This window comes from Bremia lactucae (assembly GCF_004359215.1).
Source record: "Bremia lactucae strain SF5 chromosome Unknown BlacSF5_NotPlaced_18_SHOA01000004.1_1233567bp, whole genome shotgun sequence".
In the NCBI taxonomy this organism is placed as follows: domain Eukaryota; phylum Oomycota; class Peronosporomycetes; order Peronosporales; family Peronosporaceae; genus Bremia; species Bremia lactucae.
The window spans coordinates 1,181,673-1,204,914 of NW_027152030.1; the positions used below are offsets into that span (position 1 = coordinate 1,181,673).

The window sequence follows — 23,242 nt, forward strand, 5'->3', positions numbered from 1 at the left end:
AGCCCTGCCACCTCCCGATGATGTTCGGAGAGGTGGGGAAAATGAGCCCAATCAATATTGAGGCTCATCCTCACGTACACACGCAGAGATGCGGGTCGTGGGAAGGATTTCAAGTGCTACCAAGTGTTGGCGGGCACGTCGTAATGCGGCAACGCTCTACTTAGACACACACCCTAGCACAGCGAGGAAGCGGTTAAACCTGCTTCTCTTGCGTGCAGTGAGGTAGTTGTGGTGGGCGCGCAAGCGACCTCACCCAACACACTAAGTACTCTTGTTAAGTTTCGTCACGGGAGGGGTAATCCGTCTCCTCGTGCGCACTTACCAAGTAGGAAGTAGTTTTCAGACTGCTTTATATTTAATAGAATTAAATACAAATACCTATTTTTACCAAATAAAATGTTATCTCTATAGATATCAATTAATATGTATTGCGAGCGTATCTTTATAGATACCTTGCGTAACGGATGACGCTAGCCGTCATCTCTCCTAATGTGAATGCACCCATGTGCTCACATCCACAAGAGTTGATCACAAATGTGCACCACACCCGAGTGTTGGGTCTAATTTACTATTATTTTAGTAATTGACCAACCCCTTAAGTACACCAAATGTGCTTTACGGGGACTGTGTAACATTAGGGCAACTTTAGCCCGTTACAGAAGCAGTACAAGTCGTAGTGCCCCGTTACAGCATGCATACAAATAAATTGTGTGCCAATGCATCTAAATATATTTTTGGCGCAGAAGAAATCCTTTTTCAGGGCGCATCATTGGGAAGCGAGACCTCAGAGCGGGTCTCGCTAAGGCAAAAGCCATAATAGATTGGCCGGATCCTAAAACCAAAATGATTTTGTAAGTGGTTGGGCCTCGCCAACTACTTGCACATATATAGCGATAACTACGCTGATACGGCTAGGCCATTATCCAATCTCTTTAAAAATAATACGGATTGGTGCTGGGCTACCACCGAAAATTATGCTTAAAGCAGCTAAGGTTAGTCTTATCCATCAAATTCAAGCAAACGCGCACCATGTCATGTCAGATACACACGTCCAAGGTTGTCCCAGCATTTTTAATAGTTGCCCGGCTAATCTTTGAGGCCAATAAAATTTAGGAAATGCCCATGTAGAACTTTATCACTTCAGGTCTACAGAAACTACACCTAAATCTAAATACTTAAAGCTGCCAATTTTTTCGCCAGACGAGACGCGAATGGCGCTACTTTTTCTGTGAAAGTTAATAAGCTGTCTGGAGGATATCATTTACAAAAGGTGATCGTTATGACGATTGGAAATGGACACTACGTACGCTTTTTGTAATCTTACTTTTAGGTCCTATTTCTGGCAAAGTCGTACTCATTTTGTAACGCGGTCATCATACATTTAGGTCCTATGTTTGGCAAAGTCTACGTCGTTCTTGAGATTTCGCACCCACAGAATTTATTCCAGGTCCTCAAGGACAAATACAGCCCTTTCCTAGTTTAAAGAAGCTTATTAATCTCTAGTTATTTTGCTTAAAGCGGTTAGCGGTGGCAAAGCGCAACTTCGGACTCTGCCGGTGTTAAGGACGTGCGCAACAAATAAAAAGGCTTTCGGACGAGAAAGGGAATAAAGCAGCTGCTTCATGGGAAACAGCTTGAAGACTTAAAATCCTGTAGTTTCGTAGTTCGAAAAACATCCATTAAATCCTCAAGATAAAAACAAATCGGTGAATGAAGACCTAAGCCTAAGCTAAGCCCGCAACCCTTCCTAATGTTCCGTTACACTTCAGGATAACTCTTTCCACTTCATGAGCTACTATTCGGCTGACTCGCCCAAGATGGGCGAAGCTGAGCACTACAATGAGGTCGTGCAGGAGACGTCCAAAGCGGTGAGTCAATTCAATCAGGTAACACGCACTATTGCGCAGAAGATGACGCTATTTGGCACGCCTCAAGATTCCCGAGCTAACCACCAGCAGCTCACAGAGCTCACGGACCGTGGGAACAAGCTTGCTTCTAAAATAAGTCGCCGATTGCAGGAGCTTGACAAAGGTGCAAAAGCTGCAAGTGGTCGTGCTCGTAAAACGCAAGTAGCAAAATTGTCAATGGATTACAAGAATCAACTCAAGAGCTTTGAAGAAACGTGTCAGAAGCTGCTGGCCGCTGAACGGGCAGCTGTCTCCAATTTGCGTCAATCGTCGCTCTCTTTCCGCTCAGATGACGAACAGAAACCTGCTGGCTTTGACGGATACAATGAGGACCAGATTTACGCGCAGGTAAACGTAACGAGCTATAACGAAGACGGTGCGTGGTCGCTCTCGTAAATTTGTGGAGGTTTTTGTTTTTGATAAAAAATTTCATCTTGACGGCTGCAGACTTAATTCGACGAGAAGAAGATATACTGAAGATCAATCAGCAGCTCCACGAAGTGAATGCGGCGTACCGCGAGGTCGATGGGCTAGTGCAGGATCAGGGCGAACTTGTTGGTGCGTGACGCTATTATTTTTTGTGTCGAAGCGAGCTCTAACATATTCGATGTTTTTTGCGCAGTCGAAATCGAAAATAATGCTGATACAGCCCAAGAAAATACAGAGGCCGCGCTGCGCAATGTTCGGGAGGCCGATATGAAACGAGGATTTTGCAAGTGCTCAAAAACGAAACTTATTTGCTTCGGTCTTTTTGCGCTCATGATTGCTGCTGCCGCTATCGCAGTCGCAACATCAGTTGCTTGAGACGGCCAGCGGTAGCAGATATTCTTCCGATTCTGTCGCATCGTTATTTTCCATTTTTACAGATACAAATTTTGATAAACTCGACTGTCATCACGTATGCTTCCGTTGTATACTGCATACAACTAAAAGTAATATAGCCAGATTTGCAAGCCTGATATGAAAGTATTATTACTTTTGCTTAACCCACAGCCCTCAGAGAATGTCGACAAACAGAATAATATTGCGTGAATGTTGTCAGAGAATATCTCTACTGCGTTTAGCACCGAGATTGGAAGGATATTGCTGACAATTTACGCTTGTTCACCTGATGGAAAATATGTAATTGAATTCCATACATAGTTCAATTAACAAAAGAGGATCTGTTCCTAATAAACCTTCACATAACCATTGAATATTTGCCTTAATTACATTGACTCTACCACAAATTAGGTTAGTATCAATCCGAGACAAAATTATTTTTTTAAGTTTCCAATAAGCAATACTTTAGCCATGGCAAAGCCTTTGTGCCCGCTGCTCGCCCAGAGTCGCGCTCTTATCGACTCGCTGGGCTACTTCGACACCGATTACAGTCAGCCTGAAAGTCAAAAAAAGGTATTAGCGCAGATTGTCGATGAAATGGCGACATTTTCCCCGCCTCAAGACGAATATCTAGCCTATTTGCCGCCCTACTCGCCTACATTTAGTGGTAAATCACGGTTGCAGAGCGAGTTTAAACGAGTGGCGGCAAGAGTACCACTTGACGCCATTGATTTTAATCGGTATCAGGTCAAGGAGCCAACAGGAAAGCACGCGCAGAGTCTAGAAGCGTGGATGCGAGCAGTTGAGCAGCTTCGTGTGGCGGTAGAAAATCAGAGCAACAGGTATAACTCACTCCTTTATGACGCTCTATGTCGAACAATGCGTGATACAACAAATATTGATTGCTTACTTGGTGTAGGGTTATTAATTTAGAGCTGCAGCAAGGCTATGGAACGAAGCTTGCGGAGACGCGGGCGACTTTGCTGGACGGCATCAATGCCCAGTACGGGCATGCGGTAAAAACGGCCAATGCGGTCTCGGAAAAAATAAACTTGGCTCGGCAGCAGGAGCAGACGCGCAACGCTGCCAAGCTGCAGACGTATCAGAGTCGATACTATGAACTGCTTGATAAGAACGCTGCCATCAAGCGAGCGTGTGCCGTCGAACAGGGACGACTACAGAAAAAAAGTAAGACAGCGTAAAAAACTTGAAACACTTGTATTTTTAAAGGGCAATATTGCTTCTACAAGGAATACAGTGCATGACACTTAAAACCAGCAACTTTAGTGGCCCTGCATGAATCGCTAAGGCTTGGCCTGAATACAAGTTACACAGAAACCAAGCCTTTGGGATCAAAGAGTATAACCTAAACTTCCCTCCACAAGTCGCGGATTTTTATAATCTCATTTTTTTATGGATATGCAAGTTATTGATGGATTTAGACTAAAAAAGAACCTATGAGCCTCGATAATGGTATCGGCAAGAAAGCAGCTCCAGCGTCAGGTATTTGCATGCATCGCCTTGTCACTAGAGCGCCGTAGCCGTCTCACTCGATGGCGCTGTAATAGCAGCTCTCACAGGTGTTGCAGGCGTAGCTGGTCTTTCAACTGTGGCAGGCGTAACAGCTGCAGGAGCAGCAGGAGTCAACACCCCAGCGGCACCAGGCGAAGCAGACGCCGGTGCCGTTGAGTTTGCGCTTTGTGGCCTTTCAGTGATCGATTCAGTAGTAACAATGGCCCCACTTCCACTGCCAGAAAACGAAGCCGTCACCCTTGTATATTTGGAAAAACACGGGAATTTGCCACTTCCTCTCAAATTCTGTAACCCAATCGCAAAGTCCATGTTGTAAGAATCCCACGCCGAGGTCTTGTACAGGCCGTACTGCCACGGCTCATCAGGTCTGTACTCGTCGTTAAAGTCATAGGATCCGTCCGGATTGATAGCCCACGCAAAGCCGCCCGTCATGTTCATATCGTTGGCATATTGAATAAGGATCTCAATCACACGTGTGCTCGTGAGACCCGGCAGCAACTCGGCTGCGCCGTAGATACCACCAAACTCACCGTAGAATGTAGGCACCCCAACGTCCGTCACGGCGTTGCCAAAAGCGTTGTCCAGCACAGACGTCACTGCAGCCTTTAGCAACGCATTGCCTTCCGTTGTATTCGGATACTCGGTCACAGACACAGTGTCACCTTTAGACGATTGCTTTCCAAAAAAGTACGAGGATGGGTAAACACTTGGCGAGTAAAAATGCGGGGCAAAGACAAGCTTGCCGTCCATCTGTAGCTTGATTGGATTCACGCTTGCGTTCTGCAGACTCGCTCCGTACCAATCGTTGTACGTTACGTTAGCGCCGTTGATCTCAGCGACAGTATTAACTGCATAGTTGCCTTCGACCACAATGAGCCAATTGGGGCAAATGGACAGAATCTTGTTGCCAATAGTCTCGACAGCACGAGGCCAATTAAGGTCGGGGTCGCAATAGCTCTCCGTGTCGTCAGCGGGCCAGCATCCCCCGACTGGCTCATTCTTGAGATCGATCCCAACAATATTATACTCCAAGTCGCTACAGAGCTCAGTGGCTAATGTCTCAAACATTTTGTATATCGTAGCGATCGGATAGTCTTCCGTAAACCACAAGTGCTCGGACGTATCGTCGGTGAAGTTGGGATCAATCTTGTGTATATCAAGTAATACGCCAATTTGCTGCTTTCCGAGACCTTGAACGACCTTCTTGATCATGTCGATATACGACTCGACATTTAAATCCGTCTCGAGTCTATTGACAAAGAGCCGCGTGTTTGGTGGAGAATTGTCAAGGATCATCTGGGCATTGAGCGGAAGCCGGACAGCGTTAAAGCCATTTTCCGACAGATTAGCCGCAATGTCGTCCAGGTAGCTCTGCTTTGTGGCCAGACCGTGGGGAACACCTTCAGCATTCTCCATGCCACTCCAATTGATGCCAGTAAACACGAGCTTCTCCTTTGCGCCACTGTTCGTGTTGATAGCGTAAATATTGCCATCCACCGTGGCATAGTCAGGCAGCAAACACGTCTTAACACTCATGACCTTCCTCTCTCGGTCGACTACCGTCACTGCCTCGGTCAATGATTGTTGCAACTGTGCACTATGGTACGCCTCCGCGCCAAAGTACGCGATCAAGCTCAGCGCCACAGCCGAAAGCAGCAGCAAAAAGACCGCACCGGGCCACACAACCTTCCGACCCGAATACGTCTTCGCCACTGCTCCTCCCGATCCAGCCGTGTCATCCAGCTGGCCCACAGCGATTTCCTGGTGCGTCGACGTGCTGTGCCGAGCCGCCATAGTAGGGCGCATCATGGGCACTTCACTCACAGCTTCACTTACGCCAGGAGCGAGGTAGCTGCCATACATCTCCTCCTCCGACGTATCTCTCCATACGTTTGAGTTTGTGCGCTCGCCTGCATTCTCCCCGATGGGTGAGTTCCCCGCATACATGGATGGCTCTGTGTGTATTGCCTTAAGTCTATAGTTGACGGAGTGCTGGAGCTCGTCGTCGCGACGGATAAATCGAGTCCCCTACGCGCTTAGTGGCGAAGGAGGGGATTGGCTTAAAAATTATATATTTGAATCGGATTGGTCGAAAGCAAAGGTGAATCTTATTTCTCACTGGCGTCCGATCCTTTATTATTTCCTGAGGGTTACATTCAAAGCAAAGTTTAAATTTAAATGCTGATAACATTTTATTTTACGGTCATTCTGTAATTGCTTCTTTACGATTTGGGATTTGCTAGAAAGATTGCATTTACCCATAAAGTAGACGTAACACAACAACGGTTCACCAGCCGAAGTGATATTAAACAAGCATTTGAGAAAATTTTTAATGGTTCCCAAAATTATTGTTTCTATTCTGACATTTGGATGAGATTAATCCAAATATAAAATGTTACAACAGATATTCTCGATCTATGGGTAACATATGAGGTAGCCGCCAGATGAAAAATCTAGCGGCCAAAATCTATTTAATACAGCTAGGGTGAGCGTTCAAATTTAAATGATTAAGAAGAGTTCAGTTCCCCTATTGATCTTACAGCGTCTAATGCCTCCCTAAGACTTGCGCATTGATCTACGAGAGATAGGAGCCTTTCTAAGTATATACTCTCAAGCACTAGTTGCCACTTCGCGATACGACCCCTGAATCTCTTCAACTAAGATTCATTAAGCTCTAAGAGCTTGTAAAACACACTGAGTTGTTGGATCTATTATTCTATTTATCTAAGTGATTCTCTGAGTCCATAAGTCTTGCTCTGATTTAAGGAGCAAGGTAGCTCCGCTACACCTGGTTGCACTCGTAGTCAATCTACGCATGAGTCTTTATATGACTAAGCCTCCGCTGCAATGAAGACTTTCCGTGTTTTTAGGGGCGAAACGCGCAGCCTTTAAGAAGCTCAAAACCTTGTTTGGGCTACAACAAATTCGGTTTTAGGGACCGGAGGTTCTGGACGCAAGGCTTGAAGCCTTTATCCAATACGAATCCTCCCTTATCGGACGGGTTCAGGACCCACGTAGCGGCATCGATGCCGACTCGTTACATTTCTGTACCTGATATAGTGCCTAAGGCTCGTGTCACTTCACGTGGTTTGACCCGACATGCCCTGGAAAGTTGTCAATAGTACACTAAAATACGGTGCCACCTCGGCCGCCACACTCGATGGATTTAGACGTGCCATTTCACGTGTATTAGGGATATTACAGCCTTGATGACTCGGCCCTAGGCCTACAATGCTTTCAGCATTCAGTGATTCGTTATTGCAAGGAGTGCCATTTGCACTCGACGGTGTACGTGCCGTCCCACCCCTTTTCCTGAGCCGGGTTCAAGACTAATGTTTTTTTTAACATAGGGGCTCATCAACTCAGACATTCCCATGTCTAGCAACTGACAAATTCGGTCAGTGATCTGCGCCAATAGTCTCTCGTTGCCTGGCAAGGAGGGTTAATGAGTCTCCAAAGGTTTGCTAGGAACATTGCGCGTTGCGTTTAAGGTCTTAGACCTCCAATCGATCGATAGCTCATGGCGTTCAAGCTGGCCACGCCAATGATAAGATCACCTCTCGAATCAAAATCACGACATGACAGCGTTCCACACTGTCAAAGTCCAGAAATTAATACCTAAGATCAACGGAACTTTAGGAGCAGTGACACGAGTCCCAGTCGCTAAGCGAACAGTAATTATATAACTACCATGCGCTTAAGCGCATCAGCATATTGATGATTATCTTCAAGAAAAGACGTCGAGCATAATCGCAAGACGTCCCTGAGCCAATTTGAATCGACCATGGCTTATGAAAGCCCTTAACCGTCGTCTGAGCGACTAACACGCCAGGATTATACTCAGACTCCGTTTCCTTACGCATGGAGCTCATTTAAAGCTAGGCCTGTTTATTAATATCTCCCAGAGGTTCAACAGAGCTAAGGTCTTCCCCAGTAAGGTGCCCCGCCCCTAACGGGTATCAACGTTTTCTCGCACCGTAACAGATTCCTGGTGTATGTCGAAATTTTTCCTCTGTCGAACTTCGCGCGCGTTGCGTAAAGGGTAGGTCCGGCGTAAGTGTTTCGTGCTTTCGCACAGATCACATCTGCGGAGATTCTAGGCTGTTCCACAATTTAAAATTCTTCTTTTTCTTCCTCAACGAGGCTTAGATCCATGGGTTCCGGTCTAATAGACGACCCCAATGTGCTCGAAGAGCTTGTAAGGTACACAGGCGTAAGTTTTTTTGAAACTTTGTGAAAGTGCATATTTCGGCCTCTAAAAGGCGGATCGTCTCGGCGTTGAGACAGTACAGACGCGAAGCGTCTAGAACGTCACAAAGAAATACGAGGCGAGCAGTTGCATACGCTTGTAAATGGTATGACTTGCATCACAGAGGGAACAGTTCATTTTGAAGCGTCCCCTTCGTTACATGCTCTTTAGAGCTAGGTTCCACCAACTGCTCATGAGAGCTTGTGATATTCCGCTTACAGCTGTTATCACCTTTACCGGTATGCTATGGAGTGGTTGGTTATGCCACAAGAGCTCTCCAACGCCTCGGCTACATTTAATCGTCTAACGACGCAATTGTTTCACCCTCGTCGAGGTTATGCAGAGACTTATTTTGATATTTTTTGTCCATAGTCGTGCGGAGCAGGGTCGGTCGGATGTGGAAAACCACATAGACCATTTTGCGAGCAGTGCGTGAGTATACGCGTACAAATAAATTGTATGTCAATGCATCTAAATGCATTTTTGGCGCAGAAAAAATTCCTTTTCTCGGGTGCTTTATTGAGAAGTGGGGCCTGAGAGCGGATCCCGCCAAGGTAAAAACATAGTTATTTGGCCGGTCTCAAAAACCAAAAATATTTACGTAAGTGGTTGGGCCTCGCCAACTATTTGCACAAACATAGCGAGAATTACGCTGATATGACTAGGTCATTATCCAATCTCCTTAAAAAAGACACGAATTTGTGCTGGAATAGCACATAAAATGATCTTTCAAATCAGTTAAGGATGGTCGTATCCATGCCCCGATTCTAGCTCTGCCAAATCCAAATTGGCCTTTCAGCGTCGTCTGTGACGCATCGGATTTTGCCATCGGTAGTGCTCTGCTACGAATAGATAATGCTGAGCGAGAACGTTCGAGTTTAGACAGCTTAAAGCTGCAAAAAAGAACTACCCCGTACATGACAAAGAGTTGCTTGCTATGAAGTATGCTCTTGTCCAATTCAGAATTCATCTGCTAGGCTCTAAGCCGTTTGTGATATATACAGATCAAGCGTCTTTTGCACCGTGACAAAGTCGCCCCATTTCTCTCAGAGAATGGCTCGATGGCTTTCATTTTTCGTCGAATACAATTTCGAAGTGAAATATAAGCCTGGCAAGCAAAATGCTTGGCTGATGCGTTATCACGCAGGCCAGATTATGAAGTATTTCATTTAACGACTATACGTCACCTATAACTGGATTAATCCGTTCGTCTTACGTCAAGGATGTCCAGTTTTAAGCTCTGCTACGAGCTTAAAGAGCACGGAGTCGGACATTAAATTGTCGGCACGTTTGCGTGCGAGCTTACATCAATTTCTATTGACAACGGCCTGTTGCTTTTTTGCACGGTGCTGCGGATACCAGTATTTTCCTTGATTGTCGCCCACTGAGGCGTACATTCATGTACCAATCCACTCGACTTATTCGAATGGTGGACCTTCGGCGCTGCCAGAGCATTAACACAGCCGCCGGCAGCTGACTCCACAATGTGATTGGTAATCACACTGTGATCTTGTGCAGTTGTACTAACGACCGTACCACATGTGAGGCCATCGCACTCACTCGTAGTACATCCACAAGCTTGTGGACGCTCCAAGACGTTCATCGAATGGCCATCCGATAAACAAGTGGCAGGCATCTTTACAGATCGATGCTACCAGCTGATCCTTGGCTCGTATTTTCAGAGCCAAGGTAAACCTAGGATGACATCAAATTTGTCATCCAAATCCAGTACGATGAAATCATCATCGTACTGTAAATCTCTTAACGTGTAGTGAAATTTCACTACGCGTTTCATTACTGGTATCGATGCGCCTGTCGCTAGACGCACCGTCATCCTCGTTGGAGGGATGTCGCGCTCAATATATTTGAGCCTACTACCCTCTAGTGACTGGCGACGAATAATGTTATTCGACGCCCCACAGTCTTCTAGGGCTCTAAGTGACAAATTATGTGACTGAATGCCAAAAAAGGCAAAGATCGCGGGTCCGACGTTGTTGCGAAATCACAACAACGTGGTGGACCGCCAAAAAATTAACGGGGTCAGTAGGGGTACTGATCCAGAAACCTCAAGAGAATTTACAAATCTTTTGACAAAAGTTGCTCCAGACACACAATCATTATGTGTCTCTGCACCTGGTGATGAGGTGTCCCTCATAACATTGGAGTTAAGAGTGATAGTACCGAGAAGTACTGAACGGGATTATGGAAATCAACGCGTGTTGAGGAACTGGGTTGTTTCTGATACAACTCGCTAAGAGTCGTATATGCTAAGCATAAGCGTGAACATCACGCTTGCCTTGCTTGAGTTTCAGAAGCTCCGATCGAGCTCTGAACTCAGCTCTAGGTGGTTCAAATGGCTGTTTAAGCCGGGCTTGTAGAACCTCTAGCGAAGACATAGACATATGGGTCATGCAACTTGAGGCCTAGTGCCCAAGTTTTGGCACGACCTGCCAAATTTGACTGAGCAAATGCGACTTGCATTTGCTCGTCGATGATGTGACGTGCCCTTATGGCATCGTCCCACTCGACAAACCATCTAAAGAGGGAGTCTTCTTCGACTCCTCTATACTTAGAGACGTCTATCTTTAAGGTTTCGGGACGATGCGTGGGCGCCATTCCAGGAACAGGGGTCTGTACCTGCTATAACCTCAACAGTTTTGCCTGTTGAGATCATTGCTAATTCAGCAAGGCTACTTTTTCCTTCCTCTCGTCAAGTTCATGTTGTATGACCTTGGCGATAGTTGAATGGAGGGCATCTCTGTCTAAATTGGACAGTAATGCCAGGATAGCATCGTTTCGTACGGTCGAACTCATTCGTTCAACCGCACTCCTTTCTATATCACTTAGAAAGGAATAGCTTTCAGGGGAAACGTGATGCGTATTCCCACTATCATCTAACATGTCCATGTTAAATGTGGGAAATGTGGTCCTTGGACGGACTTCAAAGTGCTTCTAGGTGTAAAGGGGTACTGCCGACTTGTACTTCTTCAGTACAAGTCCACTTCGCACTGCTTCAGTGCGAGTGGTGCCTCAGGTCACTTCACGACATTAGTCAATAATTGAGCTAGTATCAAATAGATAAAATAGAAGAGCCTAATAATAATAAATAATTTACTTTTAACCCATATTAAAACACTTGCTTTGAAGGGGTTAAAAGTAAATTATTTAAATCACTGCTTTAAAGAGGGTTAAAGTAAGCTGTATTTAATATAATAAAGTTCTTCTGTTTTTATCTATTTAATACTAACTTTCTTATTAACTGATACACAACATGTAATAAAGTCTCATCTGTCTATCTCTTTGCGCGCGTCCAGTGCTGACTTGACCGCGAAGCAAGTAGATATTATGGTATATATCTACCGATGGATAAGCTTTCCGAATATTACTTCGTAAAGTAATATTCTCCAAATATCCTCTACCTTTTAGATAATTTATAAAGGAAGATATTATTCCCACCGGAGTTTTATTATCCCCACCAGAGTTTAGCTTTTTTCTTATTTCTAGAGATTAATGGGCTTCATATATATATACTTATAATGTTACGGATTTTGTGCTGCTGGCCGAAGGGGGTATCTGTGACTGGCCCTGGCATGACCAACTTGAAGGCAACGCCGGCAAGTACGTTGGGCACGCGTTCTCTCACTGGCAGTGACACTGCCAGGGGTACCAAATTCAACTCTTGCTGCCTCTAAACTATGACATGCTCATGAAACGAAAGGTCACGACGCAGCCCTTTGGCACCAAGAGACCCTGCAGGCCTACCACGACCACGTCGAAGCACAGGGTCAAGAACAGTAGCCGTATTATCAGTTGCCTCTGTTCTGGAGAACGTCTTATCCATCAACCTTTGCAATCGAGAAGGTGTCTGTTAATACTCTGCTGTTATTCGTTCAACTGACTGGTGGAAAGATGGTGCTTGACTTGTGTAGGCAACTGGCAACGTGAGATTTAGTCTGATGGAAGTTGTTGGTGCTGATTGATCATGCCACCAGTGCTTGTTAGAGATTTCCACAGAGAGCGGGGCAGGAAGGAGGAATCGATGCACACAGGGCCATCCCGTACTACATATCGTCAGTTACCAGCAATCACCATCACAGGTACCAAATTCAGCTTCAAAACGGCGTAATGAATGCTGGTGTGCTGATTTCTATGCATGACTGGAGATCTAAATATGTCATAGTTAGGGAAAGTACATAGTGATATCTGGAATACAATGATACATATTTTTCAACATATTATTGGCTCCCTTTTTTTATCACATGCTGCCATAATATCCCGTCGCCTAAAAGGGCAAGGCGGCAAGTTTTGTGATTTGCAATTTACTTCTTTATCTCATTGAGCTTAAATAGGCAGGCTTGGTCGATTATCTTATGAATGATAAGTAGGTCACCTGTTGAAGACTGTACCCATCTCTTAAGACTGTAGTGTGCACTCTCCACTCGTTGTGTCGAAGTGTGCCCAAAATGATAAATGTTTATTAACCATTGCTGTTGAATATAATTGAAGGCCTCTGCAGGGCAAAACTGCGAGAGGGGTTGCACTACCTCTTGGTACCTTTCTTCTGTTGCTGCATTGGCAACAGCCTTCCAATGCTCCTTCATCAATAAATCAAATGCCATCTGTCCTTCACTTCCAGCAGGAAGATGCTTGCGAACATTTCGGAGTATATTTTTTTCGATATGCCAAATGCATAACATATTTTTGCAAGAGGGGAACAGGATTGCAAGTCCATTCATGAGGGAAAGCTCACGGTCCGCAACAAAGACAAGATTATTGCAAGGTATGTTTTTACTACCCAAACTCTAATTTTATAAGGAAGTGCATGGTTTGCCGTATGCATCTGCTAAATCTACATAGAAATTAGAACACCCCTTAACTCCTGTGGGGATAATTAAAACTCCGTGCGAATAATATCTCCTAAGTGTTAATTTCATGTAACGATACACTCCTTACATTTCAAACATATTGTACTTAATTATATGTAATAGACAGTCATGATGTCTCCATATTACAAACGCTAGCTTTGCTATCAGGACGTCAAAAATGAAAATCACGCGTGGAGCTAAATATTGACTCGAATCTTGATATTAAAGCTTTGTTTTTTAATGCAAACGCTTCGATATTCAATGAATGTCATTTTAGACGTATTGGCCGAAAAGTTTTATCCTGTAATTGAGGGTATTGATATCCCCACAACTAAAATTGATATCCCCACAACTATTTTTCGAACTATTTCTTTATTTATAATTTAAATAAACCACTCCTACTTAAGTTATTACTCCCACAACTTTTCTTTAGAAATAAATAAATAATTTGCCATTTTGTTGTGGGATATCAATACCCTTAATTAAACGTTTCATTGTTTTTCGTCATCTTAACCTACCAAGTCTTTCGATTCAGGTATGGGCAAAAAGAAGAGTGGCAGCGGCAAGACCGACAAAGCGGCTGTCAAGGTGCATCGTCTGGAAGTTAAAAAGGCTAAGCAGACTGCAAAAAGCGCCAAAAAAGACAGAAAAGCATTGGGCACCGATGAAGAGGACATTGAGCTCATCCTGCAGGAATTCCGCAAGAAGGACGCGGAGCGTACACAAGTGCTTGTCGAAGCCGTGCCACAACCATCACCCAGAGCCAATTTTACGCTTTCTGCACTTCCATCTGGTGAAATGCTACTATTCGGTGGCGAGTATTTTGATGGTGACGTGAATGAATGCTACAACGACGTGTTCAAGTGGAATTTGGAAGCAAAGCAGCAACAGAACGCCGACGAGGGGCAACAGTCACTCGAAGCTGTTTCTACTGAGGCCGACGTATTACGAGAGGCTACTTGGAAGAGCATAAGCTCCCCAAACTCACCACCTCCACGATGTAGCCATCAATCGGCAGTCTATCGCGATCATTTATACGTATTTGGAGGAGAATTTGCGACAGCAGATCAATTCCATCACTATCGCGATTTGTGGCGATTGAATCTTAAGACGAGTGCATGGGAAGAACTGGAGGTGAAGGGAGGACCGTCACCTCGAAGTGGACACCGTATGGTGGTGTGGAGAAACTATTTGGTCGTTTTTGGCGGGTTTTATGAGGCAGCACGAGAGACCAAGTGGTTTAATGACTTGTATCTGTTCAATTTAGCCGAGCTGAAGTGGCAAAAAGTGGTCTATGCGTTGCATCGACAGGTTCCAGCTGAACGTAGTGGCTGTCAGCTCGCAGTACATCCATCAAAGGATCTTGTGTTTGTCTATGGGGGCTATGCCAAGGTCAAAAATGTAGGTGAAAAGTCCGAAGGAAAAGTGTACTCGGACTTGTGGGAACTCAACTTGGCTCCTGTATTGAAACGACAGTCGCCCACGTGGGAGAAGTTGTCGCGAAAAGGCCAAGCTCCGAGTCCACGTGGCGGAGCCGCTGTGACTGTGCATAGGCAGCGCTTTATACTCTTTGGTGGTGTCTTGGATGAGGAGAAACGTCGACATACGATGCAGTCCACGTTTTACAATGATCTCTTTGTATATGACATGGATCGTCGTCGATGGTTTGAGTTTAAGCTACGCGGGAAGAAAAATGTTGAGGGCAAACGCCGACGAAAGAAAAAAAAGGGGACGATTGAGGATGAAGACGCAAGTGACGAAGGAGGCGAGGACGAAGAGGAGGAGGTAGAAGACTTTGATGCGATGTTGGAGAAACAATTTGGGTACGTCGATGATGAGGGCAATATTGTGTATATTGAAGATACACAGGAAGAAGAAGAGACAAAAGAAGACGAGGAAGGGAGTGTGGTGGATGTGATTGGAAATGCGTTGGAAGAAGAGGAGAAAGAGGACGAAGACGTTGTGGTAAATCTGGATGTAGAGGAGACTCAACTCGAGATGAAAATAGAAGATGAGAACGTCGCTCCAGCCCCCTGTCCGCGCATTAATCCAGCTTTGATGATCCGCGGAAGCGTTTTGTACGTATATGGTGGCGTTGTCGAAGACGGCGATCGCGAGATTACACTGGATGATTGCTGGTCGTTAGACTTGAAGCGACTTGACGAATGGAAGGAGGTGCTTCCTGGTACCATGTCGTTGCAGATTTGGAAGGGCGAAGTTAGTGAGACGGAGGAATCTTCTGATGATGACGACGACGAGGACGATGAAGATGATGACGATGAGGATGAAAGAGGGGCAGTGATACGTCAACAATTGGATGATGCACCTGAAGAAAAGAAAGAAACTGTGGAGCGAGTCATGCTGATGCTGACCCAGAAGGGTGGGAGTGAGGACGAAGTGAGGATTCAGACTGGTAAGAAAGACAAACGAGTGAAAACGAAGAAGGAGAGTCACCGCAAGTCCCTTCGTGCTGAGATGGAGCATTTGCAGGAGCAGCTTGGTCTGCATGATGTGGAGCGTACACCACAGATGGGGGAGACTCTGCGCGATTTTTTCGCGCGGACTGACACGACGTGGACGACGGAAATAATGAGACGCCCGAGCACCGTGGAACATGAATTGAACATGAAAGAAATTAAACGGGAAGGCTTTGTGCTTGCGGAAGCTCGTTACAAGGAACTATCATCAGGTACTGAAGGTTTGCTAGTATACAATAGATTCGTGTTGCTAATGCCCTTGTTTCACTACAGTTCTAGAGCGTTTGAATGCGTTAGAAATTGAGCAAAGAGAAGCTGAAGAAATGCATGCACTGACAAAAGGAAAGAAGAAGGACAAAAGCCGACGTTGAGATAGCAGTTTTTTGACTAAATGCCATGTTTATTGCTCTGACGTTACGAGAAGAAGCGAGTGAATAAGCCTTTGGGAGGTTCTGGTTGTAAGAATTTCATTTCGCGCTCTTCGCCTAGAAAACGTGCTACTGCGTCTTCAAACGCCACCGCTGCGTGTTCATTTTTTGCTGTAATCACTGGCTGCCCCATGTTTGACGACGTCAGAACGTGAGCACTCTCGGGAATTACTCCATACACGGGTAAGCCTAGCATCTCTTCAATGTCGTCCACTGACAAACAGTCATCATTCTTGACTCGATTGGCATCGTAGCGATTCACGAGTAGTCGTTGCTTCACTGGCTCTCTTCCTTCTTCTGCCCGCAAGGACTTGCTTGCAATAAAGCCAATCATTTTGTCGGAATCGCGACAGCTTGAAATCTCGGGATTCGTCACGAGAATTGCGTCGTCAGCAAAGTACATGGCATGGCGGGCCCCCGACTCGATACCAGCAGGAGAGTCACACAGAATATAGTCAAATTGGGTCTTGAGCTCGTCTAAAACGTCTTCAACGCCTTCTACGGTCAGCGCCTCCTTGTCGCGCGTCTGACTCGCAGCTAAGAGCGACAGACGCTCGAGACGTTTGTCCTTGATCAGCGCCTGGTTCAGGCGACAATTCTTCTCGATTACATGGATAAAGTCGAAAATGACACGCCGCTCACACCCCTAGAGATATTCCTTTGAATAAGAAATCACACGATGTTGCTTTTTTTTAATTCATGACGAACCAGGTGCAAGTCTAAGTTCCGTAAGCCAATGTCGAAATCGATCAGGCACGTGCGAAAGCCACGTTGTGCTAGCCCGTAGCCCATTGAGGCTGTAACTGTCGTCTTACCCACGCCTCCCTTTCCTGACGTGATGACCACCACGCGTCCAACCTGCTGTGAGCTACTCGAGGTCGAAGCGCATCGCAATGCCAACCTCTTGCTTTCCAAATCATTCAAGAAGCGACGCATATCAGTGTCTTGGCTTTTTAAAGGTAGCTTAAAAAATCGATCGATAAAATAAACTCTTAAGGAACTTACGTGAATTCTAAGAAAACTATTGTGCTCAAGCTCCTGTCAGCTAGCTGTATTGTTGCAAGGTTTGCTTATACTTAAAGTGCGATATTAAAAGACAATGGAGTAGCTATTCGCTTTGTCATCAATAAACCACTAGCAAGTAGTACTACTTTTTGCATCGACCTGTCGCGTTTCCTCTGCCTTTTGCTTCTTCAAAGCCGGAGCCTTGTCAGGTTCGAAATTGCCACTGTCTTCCCGGCTCATTTGAGCGATTATTGAGGTTCCCAGTGGAGGAATGTCCGAAATTTTTATCCCCGAGAGCAAGTAGCCACTACAAGCGCTCATGTTCATCTCCGGGTGGGTTCGCCCCGGCAAAATCTGATTCTCACGCGTCCAGGTCTCATTTAACTGCAGATCAATAATAGCCTCCATCTTTTGAAGGGTGGCAAAAGTCGATGTTAAAGGCTGCCATACACACGATAGATTAAACATAAGAACATTGTCGAGTTCATGACGTCATGTCAAGATAACCGGAAGGAAAAGTCACCTCGAGGAACTCGGAATAGATTACAAACGGCTTGGAGTAGTCAAGATATGGCAGGAGAGCCATCAATATCTTTTCAGGGTCAAAATTCGCCGCGATAATAAGGCTGTCCGACTTTTCACGAACCCTCTTACGAATTGTTGCCGGTTTTTGACGATTCAGCTTCGTAAGCTCGCGAAGAGCTTTTTTGTCCGCATAACGCTTTTGCTGCTCCGGAGTAAAGCTCTTAGCTCGTTCTGCAGCAAGGCGCTCGCGCTCTTCCTGCGTCATACCGTCTCTAGCTAACTGCGCGGGTTCAATAAAAGCTTCTTCGTTCTGAGATTGAAAGGAGAATGAGTCAAAACATTGTCATTCAACAGCACATGTGCGAAGTACCATCTCAAGCATTCGAATATGTTTAAATGGCATATAGTGAATAGACTCGAGCGTCCGCTTGTCTGTCGATAAAGGGCTGTTATAGTCACATTTTGTTACCAAACAGGCCATCGGCTTTGACGTTACCAAAGTTAAATCGACGTAATATATCTGCAGCAGGCTGCTGACCCTCGTACAAACAAATGATGCTTCCAGAGCCTCCTTGTCGCTCAGCAATTGCACCAGCAACCAGACCCATGCACGTATCCACTACCAGCACTTGTCCTCCTGCAAAAACGTTTCCGTAAACGAGCATCTGACCCAAGGAATCCTCCCGTAAATTGCAAATTTTGCTTGGATTTTTTAGTCGATACGTGCGGCATAAAGACTCGGCAGTACAGCGCAAAAAGCGCACACGAGGCATATACTTTTTTTGCTTTTTCTTCAGGTACTTTTGCTTTGAAAACTCGGTTTTTGTCTTCCACGTCGAGCTGTTTTCCACCAATTTCTGAATAATTTCTTGACCCGAGACTCCTTGCTCACGAAGTTCGCCAATATCAGTTTGCTTTAACGTTTGTGCCGAGTTGGTGTCTGCATAGTGGCGATTGTCTCCGTCCAAAGCAAACCCTTCGCCCGTTTCTAAAAAAAAATATTAGAAACATTTTACAAAGGGCTGCCTCATACGGATGTACCTGGGGCTACGGGGTCCGGAAAGAGTCCACCTGTCACTTTGACTAATTTCTTGTTCTGCTCCTCGAAGATGGTACTGCTTATGCCAATTATTTTCGTATTTATTATTTTATTTCATTCGTCCTGCGCGACACTTTACCCGTAAAAGGAGCCAATTACAGGTGTCAAGCTCGATAACTTTTTACCGACGCGGATGGTTCTAAGTTGACACGTTAACCACACGATGGAATAACCTTTACTCAGACTAAGCAATGCAAGCAAGTCGATTGTATTGACGTACTCTCCTCTTGCAATGGCCTGAAAGAACATTCTTCCGTCGCTCGTTTGGCATATCACCGTGTCGTTCTCATAAATAAGATAAGGTAGACGAGACGTAGATGCATCTACAGCAAGTGCCATGTCGAGAAGCCAAAATTCGTGCCAATCGTGCTTAAAACCAATCAGAAAGCGGCATTTCCAATTGCAGCCAATAGAGGTGCAGGAAAATTCTCATAGCGACTAAATTATGAAATTAACGACTGTGGCTTTTACATTATGCAGAACACCAATTTTGTCCCACCATCAGAATGTCGTATTTTTTCCAATACCATGCGTACGTTGGAATCATCAACTGAAGCACGATCGTGTTAATTACTCATTTTGCAATGCTAGTGCTACATACTACCCGTTAAGTACACTTAACTAGAAGTTAACTACTTCATATGATGTAATTTGACCTGCCACTAGGGTGAGGATCAAAAAGTGTCCCACCCTTTTAAATGTGATTTACATAAGAACATTCACATTGAAAAGGGTGACGACTAGCGTCATCTGCGAGCAGAGGATTTCGGAACAATACACTCGCCACGTTCTGTAGAGATGGCATTTGTTCATTACTTAAAAAGGTTTGATATATAATTATATCAAACATTAATCAGGCTTACAGCTATTTTCTAGCTAATTTGTGCGCTCGTGAAGACGGATATTCGCTTCCGTGACGACACTCGTTTTAAGGTACAAATTCGTTGAGCGAGGTTGTAGGCGGGCACGTCGTAATGCGGCCACGCTTTACTTAGACACACACTAGCACAGCGAGGAAGCGGTTTAACCTGCTTCTCTTGCGTGCAGTGAGGTAGCTGTGGTGGGTGCATTAGCGTCCTCACACAACTCACTAGATATTTGATTAAGTGTCGTCACGGGAGCAGTAGTCCGGCTCCTCTTGCGCGCTAATCAAGTAGGAAATAGTTTTCAGACTGATTTATATTTAATCGTATTAAATATTAATACCTATTTTTACCAATCAAAATGTCATCTCTATAGATAACACTTAATATGTATTGCGAGCGTATCTTTCTAGATACCTCGCGTAACGGATGACGCTAGCCGTCATCACGGATGATGCTAGCCGTCATCCCTTCTAATGTGAATGCACCGGGTTAGTCACAAATGCGCACCACACCCGAGTGCTGGGTCTAATTACTCTAATTTAGTAATTGACCATCCCCTTAAGTACACCAAATGTACTTAACGGGGACTGTGTAACATTAGAACAACTTTAGCCCGTTTCACCATCCCCCTCTAAGAACAAATTTACATTTTTAAATTCGTCAAAGAGGAGAGAGGAACTGCGAGCAGCTTTACGCGCCGCTACTTCACTCAATCACTCTAGCGACCTGTGTTTCCATACTCGGCGCCAAATATGCCACCTAAAAGGGGCCACGTTGGTGAGTCGTCTGCGAAGACGCCCAATCAACCTCACACTAAGCGCACGCGCCGCGTTATTTCGCCGGCAGCGTCTAATGCCTTAGTCGAAACGCCGACAGCTACTGCTGCTGTCGCGTTAAACGGCCCAAAGGATCCATCCCACTTTAACAGTGAGGATGCTGATCCGTCGCTCATTGTGGACTACAATGAGTCGATACAATTGCTGTCACCTCATAAAAGTGATGCGGACAACGAGCTCATGAGGAAGGATGATGGCGCATTATTGCCCATCCAAACTTCTCTCATGGCTCACAACATGGAGACAGCAACATTTACGAATGCTGTCTCGCCGTCTGCGCTGGATAGCGCAGCGAATACAATGAGAGTGCTGCGCATCAAGGCGCAGCCGCTTCTCCGTTGGGTATAACCACAACGCCTTATGCTTAGGCCATAATCCATAATGATTCTGACATAGAGGATTCGGAGCTTAAAGCTCCACCGACGACACGTGAACTTGCTCTGTCGGTGTCACAAGCCAGTCGTTTAGAACGTGGCTATGTGACGGGTAGCATACCAAAGATGCCCCCTTCATCTAAATGACCTCGTTTCAACGGGACAAGAGCGTCGCTCCTAGAGCGCGCTCTTGTAGACGCACATAATTATTATGGCGTCCTTAAATCATGGAGGGCTCAGGGAAAGTTGCTTCGGCGTATTTTCCCGATCCCGGTCGTGTTGTGTTCAAATGGAACGCTCGACCAATACGAGGCAGAATTCTTGAGCCGCATTCATCCGCATTCCGATGCGATGAAACAGCGGTCGCAGCGAATAATTTCGCCCGCTTGCGTGTGAAAGAAATCATGGGCGGTACTGTACCCCCTGTTTCTTTTCACTACGCTGCTTCTGCTAGTCCATTTGAGACTAGCGAAGTGGCCTCAGCTGGTGCTCCTTTTCATAGGCAGCCACCAAGCCGGGCACATCAATACGTAGGGTATCGATCGGTTCCCAAGAATCAAAACTCTTCGGGTAACCTTTCCATTGGACGAGGATCTGAAACCCTTGCCTCACGGAGTGGTGGGCAAGCAACCTTCCAACAAGGATGCGTTGATTCCCACCCGCATCCATCAGTGCAGGTGGCGCCCGATAGGAGTAGCGATCTCGCCCACATACTCGCGGCTGCCTTACCTTCGTCCATTTAGTCACATGCGTCAAGCGGTGCTGTACGACGTATTTCTGATCTCGAGGGTTAAGTCTTGCGACTGACCTCGGATCTCGTTGATGTCCGAGCGAAGGCTATGAACGCCTGAAGACTCGCTTGGACCTATTTGAAAAGATAATGCTGAGGGATCCACGTTACTCGCGTGATTTCTCTCGCTCTCCAAGTCATGTTCGTGGTGGGAGGCATCGGTCCTATAGCTTCTCGCCTTCACCATCCCCCTCACCCGAACGACGCTCGACTCACAGTCGGCGTCACCATCGGTCTCCTTAGCCAGATGGGGATATGTGACCTCATTTGGGTCTACATACCGTTTCAGACGACCCACGTAAAATTCGGGGTGTGTCTTCATATACGGGGGAAGGGTGAGCCTATAATTTAGGTCTCCAACCTCTTCTACCTCCGTAAAAGGCCCAATGAAACGCGGCAACTACTTCGTAGTACCTCCAGGTAGTACAGAAATTGTTGCATTTTCAGGTAGGGTAGCAGTACTTAATAGTACGTTTTCACCCACTCTAATGCGATCATTATTTTTGTGACCATTTCGGTCCGCATATTCTTTTTGCTTGTCCTGTGCGCTTGCTATTGTGTCACGGACTTTACGTGTGATGGCTAATCGCTCATCCACAAAGCGTTGAGCCTCGCTCACGCTTTTAGCATTGAACGCGCCTATGATATTGCTAAGAGGTCGGTCATAAGACGTAGTTTTATTGACCACTACTAAAATGGCAGGGTCACTAGGGCAAGTTTCAGTCTGTGAGATTATACCCTCATATGTCATTGCCATATTGACGTAACCATGTCCCTCTTTCGCACCGAGCATAGTGAGGGGCCCTCCCCCGCTAAGACTCGGGCTGCCCACAAACGAGACTGGCGACCGAGGATGGCGCAGTCCGTTATATAAAACGGTGTCTCACCCGTACTGGCGCGGACAACGTTATTTATAGCGAACTCCACAAAGGGCAATTGCTTGCTCCACTCTTTGAAAGTTGCTATAGTGCGCAAGACGTCTGCCACGACCCGATTAGCACGTTCTTTTTGGCCATCAGTCTGTGGATGATCTGCGGTCGACATGTGGAGCTTGCTGCCTAGCAGCTCAAACACATGTCGCTAAAAACTAGACGTAAAACGTGGATCTCCGTCCGATGGTATCGACTCGGGCATCCCATGTAGTCTGTAAACATAATCCAGAACAAGAGAGCTGCCTCCTTGCCTGTGATCGATGTTTTACATCGTGCTTAATGCACCATTTTGCTCAGTCTGTCTACAGAGACGACTAGCCCTGTCCGACCCTTATGATCGGGCGGCATGCTAAACATAGAGTCCAGACTTACTGACTTCCAACAGTTGGTTGGAATCGGTAGCGGCTTCAGTGGCGCACTTCTGGACGGTGCAGGCTTAATGCGCTGACAATGTTCGCAAGAGCGAATATAGTTGGCCACCCATCTATATAGATGTGGCCACCAAAATTCCTCTGACACTCGTAAGAATGTCTT

At 45.8% G+C, this 23,242-nt stretch overlaps 5 protein-coding genes across 5 annotated transcripts; 3 read left to right on the forward strand and 2 right to left on the reverse strand.

The window, feature by feature from the left end:
- Window positions 1-1,787: 1,787 nt before the first annotated feature.
- CCR75_003279 (uncharacterized protein) lies at window positions 1,788-2,899 on the forward strand (the record flags this gene model as incomplete). Its single annotated transcript, XM_067961376.1, has 3 exons — window positions 1,788-2,283; window positions 2,355-2,465; window positions 2,530-2,899. The coding sequence occupies 3 exons, from the start codon at window positions 1,788-1,790 to the stop codon at window positions 2,709-2,711; spliced, it is 789 nt and encodes a 262-aa protein (XP_067822209.1). The 3' UTR covers window positions 2,712-2,899.
- Window positions 2,900-3,200: 301 nt separating this feature from the next.
- On the forward strand, window positions 3,201-6,252 carry CCR75_003280 (uncharacterized protein; the record flags this gene model as incomplete). The annotated part of the gene is made up of 2 exons (XM_067961377.1): window positions 3,201-3,571; window positions 3,649-6,252. The coding sequence occupies 2 exons, from the start codon at window positions 3,201-3,203 to the stop codon at window positions 3,929-3,931; spliced, it is 654 nt and encodes a 217-aa protein (XP_067821925.1). The 3' UTR covers window positions 3,932-6,252.
- CCR75_003281 (uncharacterized protein) lies at window positions 4,257-6,209 on the reverse strand (the record flags this gene model as incomplete). Its single annotated transcript, XM_067961378.1, has 1 exon — window positions 4,257-6,209. One exon carries the CDS (start codon window positions 6,207-6,209, stop codon window positions 4,257-4,259), a length of 1,953 nt encoding a protein of 650 aa, XP_067821926.1.
- Window positions 6,253-13,913: 7,661 nt separating the features above from the next.
- On the forward strand, window positions 13,914-17,276 carry CCR75_003282 (uncharacterized protein; the record flags this gene model as incomplete). The annotated part of the gene is made up of 3 exons (XM_067961379.1): window positions 13,914-15,551; window positions 15,753-16,065; window positions 16,127-17,276. 3 exons carry the CDS (start codon window positions 13,914-13,916, stop codon window positions 16,222-16,224), a joined length of 2,049 nt encoding a protein of 682 aa, XP_067821927.1. The 3' UTR covers window positions 16,225-17,276.
- Window positions 16,268-19,284, reverse strand: CCR75_003283 (uncharacterized protein; the record flags this gene model as incomplete). The annotated part of the gene is given in 8 exon segments (XM_067961380.1): window positions 16,268-16,927; window positions 16,990-17,244; window positions 17,446-17,727; window positions 17,810-18,121; window positions 18,182-18,257; window positions 18,271-18,799; window positions 18,853-18,926; window positions 19,131-19,284. The coding sequence occupies 8 exon segments, from the start codon at window positions 19,247-19,249 to the stop codon at window positions 16,268-16,270; spliced, it is 2,307 nt and encodes a 768-aa protein (XP_067821928.1). The 5' UTR covers window positions 19,250-19,284.
- Between the last annotated feature and the right edge of the window lie 3,958 nt (window positions 19,285-23,242).